Source organism: the organism of the source record quoted next, unplaced genomic scaffold (assembly GCF_019419815.1).
Source record: "Pyrus x bretschneideri cultivar Hongxiangsu unplaced genomic scaffold, Pyrus_bretschneideri_v1 Contig3, whole genome shotgun sequence".
Taxonomy (NCBI): domain Eukaryota; kingdom Viridiplantae; phylum Streptophyta; class Magnoliopsida; order Rosales; family Rosaceae; genus Pyrus; species Pyrus x bretschneideri.
The window spans coordinates 6,043,851-6,054,283 of NW_025999612.1; the positions used below are offsets into that span (position 1 = coordinate 6,043,851).

The 10,433-nt window shown below is 40.0% G+C and overlaps 2 protein-coding genes across 3 annotated transcripts in view; both read left to right on the forward strand.

Annotated features, from left to right (window-relative positions):
• The window catches only part of LOC103949296, a 29,357-nt gene extending 19,521 nt beyond the window's left edge, over positions 1 to 9,836 (forward strand). The window contains exons 3-5 of the mRNA XM_048589513.1: positions 8,111 to 8,804; positions 8,943 to 9,063; positions 9,172 to 9,836. Of these exons, the coding sequence (XP_048445470.1) occupies positions 8,111 to 8,804; positions 8,943 to 9,063; positions 9,172 to 9,533 (1,177 nt within the window). The 3' untranslated portion in view covers positions 9,534 to 9,836. The remainder of the gene's footprint in view (positions 1 to 8,110; positions 8,805 to 8,942; positions 9,064 to 9,171) is intronic.
• Positions 5,151 to 7,967, forward strand: LOC125479741. Of its 2 annotated transcripts, none has more exons than XM_048589515.1 (2): positions 5,151 to 6,994; positions 7,831 to 7,967. In XM_048589515.1, exon 1 carries the CDS (start codon positions 5,367 to 5,369, stop codon positions 6,324 to 6,326), a length of 960 nt encoding a protein of 319 aa, XP_048445472.1. In that variant the 5' UTR covers positions 5,151 to 5,366; the 3' UTR covers positions 6,327 to 6,994; positions 7,831 to 7,967. The 2 variants fall into 2 exon arrangements, with proteins under 2 accessions (XP_048445472.1, XP_048445471.1); XM_048589514.1 differs by lacking the exon at positions 7,831 to 7,967 and adding an exon at positions 7,131 to 7,249.
• Positions 9,837 to 10,433: the final 597 nt, after the last annotated feature.

Here is a 10,433-nt window from a genome sequence, read left to right on the forward strand (position 1 = left end):
CGATGTGGTGCCGGCAGTGCATCAGCCACGGGGCAGTCTGGGGTGGGGTTTGGAGGTGATGTGGTTGATGACTATGGGGTTGTGGTGTTGTTGTCGAAAGGGTTAGATGAAGATGGCATATGATTTGAAGTTGAGTCGATGGGAAGTGGTGTAGCGGTGGATGGTGAATAGTGCATAGGAAGTTATGTATCGGTGGAAGTTGGATGTTGCATGGGAGCAAAGTGGGATTCGGTTGGACGTGCATGAGAGGGCAAGATAAGAGACGTGTCAAAAGAGGAGGATGGAGGTGCAACATCCATGTCAAAGTGTGATAGTGAAGAAGTGAGATTGGGCAAGGAACTAGGGGCAGCGGAAATATCTGAGGTGTGGTAAGGAAAATGGTCTTCGAAAAATGATACATCCTGTGACATAAAAACCTTTTGAAGAGTGATATCAAACAGCATATAACCCTTTTGTCCATAAGGATAACCAAGAAAGATACAACGACGTGCACGAGGGTCAAATTTTGAAGGTTTTTGTGCATGGGTGGACGCAAAACACAAACAGCCAAAAACACATAAGTGTGTGTAAGCTGGTTCCTTGTGAAACAATTTTTGATATGGTGTTTGCCCATGAGGGAGAGGTGTGGGTGTGCGATTAATGAGATAGGCCGAAATGAGGATGGCATCCCCCCAAAACCATTCAGGAAGATTGGCTTGAAATAGTAGGGCTCGAGCAACATTGAGCAAGTGTCGATGTTTGCGTTCAGCAACACTATTTTGTTGTGGTGTGTTGACGCAACTAGTTTGGTGAAGGATACCTTTGAGAGTATAAAATGTGTCAAGTTTGAATTCGGGACCATTGTCACTTCGAATCATTTTGACCTTAGTGTTGAATTAATTTTCTACCATGTGAATGAACTGAACAAGGAGATGTTTGGTATCAGATTTGTGTTTCATCAAATAAACCCATGTGCACCTAGTATGATCATCTACAATGGTGACAAAATATTTGGCACCTGAAATGGACGCAACTTGATAACCACCCCAAATAGCAACATGTATTAATTCAAAACATGACTTAGTAGATATAGAACTCAATGAAAATGAGGATCTTGTTTGTTTGGCCAATGGACAAATAAAGCATTTTTTTTAATCACAAGATTTATTGTGCAAAAAGGGAAATAACATGGACACTTTGTGCGATGGATGCCCAAGGCATTGGTGCCAAAATGTAGAAGATAGGGTTGTAACGGTGTTGTATGTTCCTTTCTTTAGTGGGTCGAGATAATAGAGTCCCTTCCGTTCAATTCCCGTCCCAATCATCTTCCCCGAACGTAGGTCCTGTATGACACAAAATTGGTTTAGAAAAATGGTGATGTATAGAGAATCATTGGGTAGTTTGCTAATGGATATTAAGTTTCATTTAAAAAATGGTGCACATAAAACATTGTCAAGGATGAGATTGGGAGAGAAAACAACTTGTCCAACATGAGTGACTGTAGCAAGGGATCCGTTGGGTAACTCGACAGTATGGTTTTCAATAGGTTTCGAGGATGTGAGGAAGTTAGGGCTACATACTATGTGGTCTATTGCTCCACCATCCAAAATCCAAACTGTTTTCTATCCATTATGTATGAAAGAGAAGGCTTTACCTGAAAGTTCTTCATGGTTTGAGGAATTACCCACTTGATTGGCAAAGGAAGAAGACTTGCTCTTGTTCAACAGTTGTAGAATATGCTTGCAATCTTCTTGGGAGAAAGGGAAGTTTGGCATCACATCCCTTTTGTCAATCGTCGTGACTTGGTTGCCTTTAGAAGGGCGACCTTGTTCGACCTCAGCAGCCGCTTTCCGTTTACGACAAAAGTCAAAGGTGTGACCCTTCCATCCACAAAATGTGCACCTTAGATGCGCCCGACAATTTTTGGTGGTGTGGTTCGTCTTGTTGCACTTTCCACATCAAGGCCCATGATCCTCGGACTCAGCTTCCCAGCTTGTGGATTTCACGGCAAACACTGCTGCCTCTGGGTGGGCAGCACCTTTCCCACTAGAAACTTCCACTTGACGCTCATGACGAAGAACCAAAGAGTAAGCTTTGTTCACCGTGGGCAGTAGCTCGAGAAGAAGGGTGTTGCCACGAACAGTGGCATACGAGTCATTCAAACCCATAAGAAATTTCATGGTTTTCTGAGTCTCCACGTAAGAAGCAATCTTCTTCTTCGTTTCACAATTACAAGCTGGGATTGAACACAAGACGTCCCGTTCGTCTCAAAGACTTTTCAGTTTGGTGAATTAAGAACTCACAGTCATGGTGCCTTGTACACAATCGTGAATTTCGTTTTCTATATGAAAAAGTTGTACGATATTCACATGCGAAAATCTTTCTTGCAAATCAAGCCACATTTGTCGAGCATCCTTACAATTGATGACGCTTCCTGAAATTTCCTTTGACATCAACCCCAATAGCCATGTCTTCACCAAATTGTTGCATCGTTCCATTGTTGCAACTCTTCATGTTTGTCATCACTTGGTTTATTGACTGTGCCATCAACGAGCCCAAGCTTGTTCTTGACCGTTAAGGCCATTGTCATGGACTGAACCCATGTACTATAATTATCTTCCACCAATGGCTGCGATACAAGCATTGCACCAGGCTAGTCTGAATGGTGAAGGTAGAGTGGGTGGTTTGGATTTTCCCACTTTAGATGTGACTGTGTTTCTGATTTGTCATCCATGGCTGCGTTGGCTTGGGTGGCGTGTTGTGTTTTGCTGTTTTTCCCAGATCAACACTCTGGTACCATGTGAAGAAATGCAAAGTCTGAATTTCTTCTTGTTATTGATCAAACTAGGGTTACAATATTATAGAGTCACCCATCAATTCGGATCCTACACTAAAGCCTATAAACAAGGTAGTCAAATACAAAACAAGTAAGTGAATAACTAATTAAGTATTTACAATATTTACTTAATCAATCTAAGATTCATTCCTTAACAAAAAGTGTAACTGATCATCTATGTAATCATGAGCCAGTGCGTCTAACAACTTTTATCACTCACTCACATTTTTCTTGGCTTCCAAACACGTCTCATGTGTTTTTCCTTCTTGATTTTCTTGCCTCCTCCAGTTTTCTTCGCCTTGCGCTATGGCTACTACAAAGAATACAATGACTGATTTTCTATCTGCAACCAATGTCGATGATGAGACGCGGGATGGTGGCAGCTTGGCGTTTAATTATTATTATTCTTCGTGCCTGGAAAAAAAAAATATAAGAATTCATTTAGATCAATAGCAACAGAGTCTTTGAAAATCCTCCTCGGTCCTAATTTGACTACACCTTAAGTTACGACTTTGCAATACATGAAGGACTATTTGTTATAAAAACTTATTTCTAATAGGATTTGGACTAAGGCTTAATTGGAATTTCGGAATTTCAGTTCCTAGTAGGCTAGTAAAATTTGGTTTTGTTAATACATAGATTCGGAATTTCAGTTCCTAGTAGGCTAGTAGAATTTGGTTTTGTTACCTTTATAAAAGCTTAACCTTTTTCTTTGGGTCAAATTATATATAAAGGCTTAACCTTAGGCTTGCTGTTTTTCATACTTCGCTTGATATCCATTACAACTTTAGAGAGAGTTTTTGGTGGTCGACCCTCGTAGATTATGGCACTGGATATAGTTGGAGCGGCTGTGATGCATGGACGAAGTCAATGAAGACTTACTGGGGGCAGATGCCCCCACTCAAGTAATTCGTTTGTTTAGTTGCAGACTACAATTATATAATATACACGGGTTATCTTTGAAGAAAATATATGTATCTAATATCTAACATACATTCATTCTACTTATACACCATATCAAATATTATACAAGCAATATGTTTGTTCTATCATTCAAACCAAAAAAACCCTCTCCTGCCTATCATGTACTTACATTTTTCTCATCACTTTGCTACTTTCCACTACTATATTAAAATTTTTGTAACATTAGAATTGTAATACATCGTCATTTGAAACCATCTTTAATCTCATATTGTGTATAACCATACTATAATAAGGTTTTCTTAGTTGTTTTCGGTTGTCCCCACTAGAAGAAATTTCTGGCTCCGTCCCTGCTGCGATGGAAGAAGATGGGGTCACTGAATCGTTGCCTTGATTGCCAACACTAACGCTTGAGGTTTTATGAAAAAAATTTTTGCCCTTATTGGTCCGCATCGGTTTTCCCCCTTGACCATCCTCGAGGACGTCCCCAACATGATGCAACTTAGAAGTTTGGTTTTTGAGCGTCATTCCTATCTTGTAAATCACCATTAATTTGCCACCCTATGCAAGGAATAACCAAAGACCAATAGTTGCAAAATAAGATGTGTCCATGAAAAACAAACTATGAAGGGAGACACTCATCGCTACTTGGGTGCTCCTTCCACTAGCCATGTCAATTATGGCTCTCTCCAAGCTTCCCTTCCATAAAGTGCACAATTTATTTATAAGTTTTCATCAATTGTAAACGCTACTAGTCTACCACCTTCCCTTCGGTTGGTGTTAGAGTTGGAATTGAACTTCTCAATGATTTTAGCCTCCAATTATTTTGATTTGTACCGATGACACCATTTTCACTAGTACAAACCCATGCCAAGCACAAAGCAACATCTTCATCATTTGACCAATTAGGTCCTCTATATGATCTCTTGACATCTTGAAAATTTTGGAAATGAGAACAAATAGTTTTGGAAGTGGGTAGAAATAAAAAATGGAAGAATTGTATCAGAAAAGTGAATTTTGCATGGATATTTGAACAAATAGATAGGTATTAATAGATTTTGTAGATGAATTTTGATTTAATTTAATTGTTTTAGCCAAATTACCGTTAAATCATTGGATTCAATGTACTTATAAATCTCAACTAAAATATAAATAAATTTAAATCCAGACCTTAAATCAGTTCTAATAATCATGGCTGCCCGATCGGAAAAGAGCCCTTGCGGAAGTATTGGGTGGCAACTAAGATACCAAAAATTATTTTTAAGTCCAACAAATGATGAAAGTTTTGAGGCGGAATTTTAACCCAAGGAGTTGGTCCAATTTTTGGTCACCCCCACTTTAATGCGAGCATTGCCATACAACTTCAAACAACGTCTTATGAATTTTGACTCGAAACTCAACTTATAGAGACAACCACAAAAAGTCAAACTGGTTATAGAAGATAACACGCGTTAAATGTCTGTTGGGTGGAGTGAGGGAGGGACATTCCCAAGATTGGATTCCTGAGTTCGTTCAGTTGACCAAAATCTCTTCGCCGCTGTTCGTTTCTGTAATCGGAGCTTCTCCGGAGCAGCCACTCTGTTCGGATTTTGGGCAGAAATCTGGTCAGAAAAGTGGTGGTGTTGTAATCATGGCACTGTCCTTAGTTGGAGGGGCGGCCATAGGAGCGCTGTTCGGAGCGTTGTATGATGTTGTTAAGATATCGATAGGCAAGACTGCTATGCAGTATAAACCCCTCCTCAGAGATCTTAAATTCACACTAGACTCTCTAAGGCCGCGGATCATCCAACAGATAGGAGAACGTAACGTGGAATTGGGTATTTCGAACGAAGATATAGAGAGCCTGCAAAGACAAAAGGTGGAGGGTACAGAGCTCGTTAGGATGTTATCGAACCGTGGCTCGTGGAGCTGCTACATCTTGTGTAGCTGCTGCAACTGCAATAAGCTGAGTTATGCGGAACAACTTGTTGAATTGGATAGGTCTCTTAGAATATTGTTGGACATACTGAAGCTGCAGGAAGCGCGGGATGTGAAGGAGGTCTTGCTTTTGGCTAGGAAGATCAACGACAAACAAGGTGAATTGGAAAGGAGACTGGCCGATATGCTCAAAGTGCAGCAAGAATCGAGGGACGGGGGAGAGTCTTCGGGAAGTGGTGCAGAGACAACACCGAATGAACAAAATGGAGAGAATGGTGGACAACAAGTGGCGCCGTCAGGTGGAGGAGTAGGGGCTGCTGCTCTAGGAGCGGCGTTTGGGGTGTTGTTTGACACTGTTATGCAAGTGGAGGACAAGACTACCATGCTTAAACGCCCCCTCGGAGATCTCAAATCAACGCTAGACTCCGTAAAGCCGTTGATAGAAGAGGTGGCAGAATGTAGCAAGATATTGAATCTCCCAAAAGATGAATTAGAAGATGTTAGAATGCAAATGGAGAAGGGTGCAGAGCTTGTGAGCAATTGCTCAAAGGTTCGTCAGTGGAGTAGCTATAAAACGTATGAATATACCAACAAACTCCTTGGTTTGGACGAATCGCTTCAAAGATTGTTAACTGTGCTAAGAGTGCAGTTAGCAAGGGATGTGAGGGAGTGATTGGTTTCCGTAAGCAATATAGAGGCGGTGATCGATCAAATTGAAGGGAGTGGTGTGGTAAAATTACAAAATGAGCAAAATGAAGCTAAAGGTTCATGTGAAGCGCCCACAGCCATGGCTAAGAGTGCAGTTGGATTGAATGCACTAAGTGTGGAGGGAACAAGGGATGTGACTGAGACATTGTATCCGGAAGCTAATATAAAGGTGGGGTGGCGGAAAGTTGAAGAGAGTAGGGTGGCACAAAGTAAAACTGAACATCCATCACATGCAGTTGGACTGGATGCAATGAACATGCAGGTGGGAGCAAGGACTATGGAGGAGACTTCTGTAAGTGATGTAGAGGCGGGGCACAAGCGAATTCAGGGCAAAGAAGTATCCAAACTTGATGTGCCATTTAGGGTATTGGGGAAGGATGTTCTTAAGGATGAGGAAGATGAGGAACTTGATGAGCAAGTGGAAGATCATCATGACAGGAAGAAGAAAGGAGCTGAGTCTGCGACAGGTGCAAGTGGAGACGGGATGCCTATTTGTAAAGCTGATGGGTGTGCAGTCGATCTGAGTGATGCAAAGGCGTATAATAGAAGGCATTGGGTGTGCGAACTTCATTGGAAGGCTCCACTTGTGATTGTGTCTGGTCAAAAGAGAAGGTTTTGCCATAAATGCAGCAGGTTTGGCCTCTCAACCTAGTTTTGTAATTATCGCGCTGCTAATTTTGTTGCTTCTATGATTTCTGTCTGGTTTGGTTTTCGGATTTCAGTCTTAGTAATTTAGTTAGTTGTCCTGAATCTAGATGTTGTGATGTAGATTTCATGATCTATCAGAATTTGATGACACCAAACAAAGTTGTCGTAGGCATTTTCCCTACATTGAACGTGATGGTACAGGCACTCAGTTAAAGGACGTAAGTGGTGATATAAATAGGGTGTTAAAGAAATCAACCCCATCTAATTAAAAGACCTACACAAATCTAGAATAAAGAATTCTAGAACATTCACTAAGGTTGGTTAGCAAGATAATCCAAGTTAAAGTAGTACTTTGTAGAAATGACTAGAATGTTGTTTCTTAAGTTGGTGGAAGAGTCTAGAAGAATGGTGAGGTTTCCACCAACATGTAAGATTAGTGTAGATAATTCTAGCTTAGGAAGTTAGTGGAATTATCTAGATATCTTTAGCATGGTGTGTCCATGCTTCTCCAAGGTTCCATCCATGCCTATAAAAGGAGAAGGCATCCACACCATTTGTATCAACAAATCAACAAAACCAACCAAGCAAGCTTGTAAGCAAGCAAGCAAGTGAGAGTGAGAAGAAAGAATAGTCTTGTAAGAGTGTGAGTGCTCTAGAGTTTGTCTCTAGAAAGTGAGTGAGTGTCATAGCTTGTCAAGAGTGTCTTTGATAGTTTGTGTTGTAATATTTTGTTTGTGTAATACAAGTAATTTGTTTACTTGTATTGTCTCTCCAACACTTGTGCTAGAGTTGTGTACTCCAAGTTTTTTTTTCCAACATAGGGTGATCAGTCAAACTGAAAGGAGTGGTGCGATACAATCACAAAACGACCAAAGTGAAATTAAAGGTTCATATGAAGTGGTGGAAGCCACACCGCCAGCAGTTGGATTGAATGTACCGAGTGTGCAGGGAACAAGGGATTCAAAGGAAACATTGCAGACCTCAGTGTGCAGGGAACAAGGGATTCATACAGAGCTAGGACTCAAGCAAATTCAGGGGAAAGACGTGTTTGATTCTGAACCTCCGTATGCTGAATACAAGGAAACTGAGAGGATTGAAGAGGTTTCTTCTTAATGATGAGGTGTCAGCGGTTGTGCTAACGGGTCCTGGGGGAAGCGGGAAAACCACATTAGCAAAATTCTTCTGTGAAGATGAGGAAGTCAAAAATATATTCAAGAACAACATCTTCTTTGTTCATGTTTCTGAAAATCCTAACTTGAGCATTATGGTACAAACACTGTATCAACAGATGGGTTTCCAGATACCTGCGTTGCAAGACGAATCAATTGCACTTCACTGGTTGCACCAATTTCTCATGAAAACAGCACTGCACCCATCAATGTTGGTCTTGGATGATGTTTGGCCTGGATCGGAATCCCTTCTTGATAAGTTTGATGAATTCAAAACACCAAATTACAAGATTATGGTGACATCAAGGTATGAATTTCCGGCATTTGGTTTTCCATATTATCTGAAACCACTGAATGCTGAAGATGAGATGACTCTTTCTCATCATTCCCGCGCACACAACATCGAATTACTGGATGATGAAGACCTGATATGTGTTTCTCCACCACCCATCACATTTGATGATGAAGGCCCGATAACTCATTTTCCTGATTCATCCGCGTCCTACTTGGGAGACGGAAGCTCTCATGTTTCAACAGCTTTCAGGCCAATGGACCAATTTCATGATTCCTCCGCATCAACCTTGGGAGATAAAAGCTCGTATGTTCCAAAAGATGCAGGGACAATGGTGAGTTCTTAGTCTGCCATGAACACCTACGAATTCTCATGCTTTTGTTTTTTTCGTTTGTACAGAAGCGTTGATACTGTTACCAACGTGGCTCAGGTGCTTATCCAACTTTAACATGCTCTCTTTCTTTCAATTTAGTTTGAGCCCGACAACCCCGTCAAGTCGACGCAGACATATATGCAGCAGAAGTTGGAACTAAAGGTGAGTGCCAATGACAAAGCAATGAAGAAAGTCATGAAAGCTGTCCACGCCATAAAGGGTATTCTAATCTTTTTTGCCTAGTTTTGTTTACAGCACTATATATGAGACGAATACAAAGTATTATGTAACGAAACCGTTTCATTTTTCGGGTGATTTGAATGAGCAGGGGTTCATTCGACCAGTTGGGACGCGAAGAACCAAAGGCTAACAGTGATGGGGCTGTTGGATCCGGCGCTAATAGCTACTAGGTTGAGAAAGATCGCTTCGAAAACAGAGGTAATATCAGTTGGGCCAGCGAAGGAAGAGATCAAAGAAGACAAGAAAGAGAAATTTCTTACCAAGACCGAAATAAAAGACGATAAGAAAGCGAGAAATCTCACTATGAAAGAGAGAATGGAAGACAAGAAGCAAGAAAAGAAAGAGCGAAGTCTTACCGCGAAAGAGAAAATGGTGTATTTTTGCACCAAGAAAAGAGAGGAGCGAAGTCGTACCAAGAAAAGGGAAGATGAAATTGAACATGCACTCTGAATAATTATAATCAAATTCCATTGCTCCTAAGCAAAGGTCAGAATTTGTAGCATATAAAGGAAGGTTAGCAGATACTTACCAATTATCCAAAGCTGGATATTAAGGTCTTTAAGATTACTCTCTTTTTGTATGTGTAGCATCTCCTTGGAAAAGGTTTCAACTTTATTTTTTATTTGTTAGATGATCAATTGATGTATTTTATGAAAGTTGATCTGCAATATGTAAAGATGATTTCTTTGTTTATGTATACTGTTTAATTATTATATCAATGGAAATTGGTGCTGCCATTGTGGCAGTAGATGAGTTTCTGGCTTTTGAGATGAAGTACGAAAAAAATATTGTTTCTTTTTTCTTTACATGCTTTTCTTTTAATTTTGCAGGAATTCTCACGTTGCTTTCATTAAGTTATACATGGCCATGATAAGGTATTGCTCATCCCCACAAACATTTTTGTACATGTGTGGCATTAATATATATATATATATATATATATATATATTTTATTGAATTTGTTTTCATTCAATGGGGTTAGTGAGCTAAACAGCAAGTCGCTTTTTAATCCTGTTTAAATTGAAGTCCTAATTTCGTTGGTTTGTTTATAATTAGCATGTTATGTTGTTTTCCTGTGTGTTTTATATGTTTATTAATTTATGGGAGTCTTCACAAGAAATGTTGGATACAAAAATATTTTGCTTCCATCAAAATGTATGATAAGGTTACATTCATTTTTTTAACGTTTAATTCACTTTTTCAAATCCACGTAGATAAATACATTTAAATCATATAAGTCGAACGTAGAATGCTATAATTATAAAAGGGTCCGCACGCACGTAAGCGCACGCAGAAAGGCTAGTAATTTATAAAGTAAGTGACAGGAACAAAGAGATTGAGGACATATGA

Bases quoted from the DNA above. Each gene is read 5' to 3' on its own strand.
- LOC125479741 (XM_048589515.1), top strand. From the start codon at position 5,367: ATGGCACTGTCCTTAGTTGGAGGGGCGGCCATAGGAGCGCTGTTCGGA.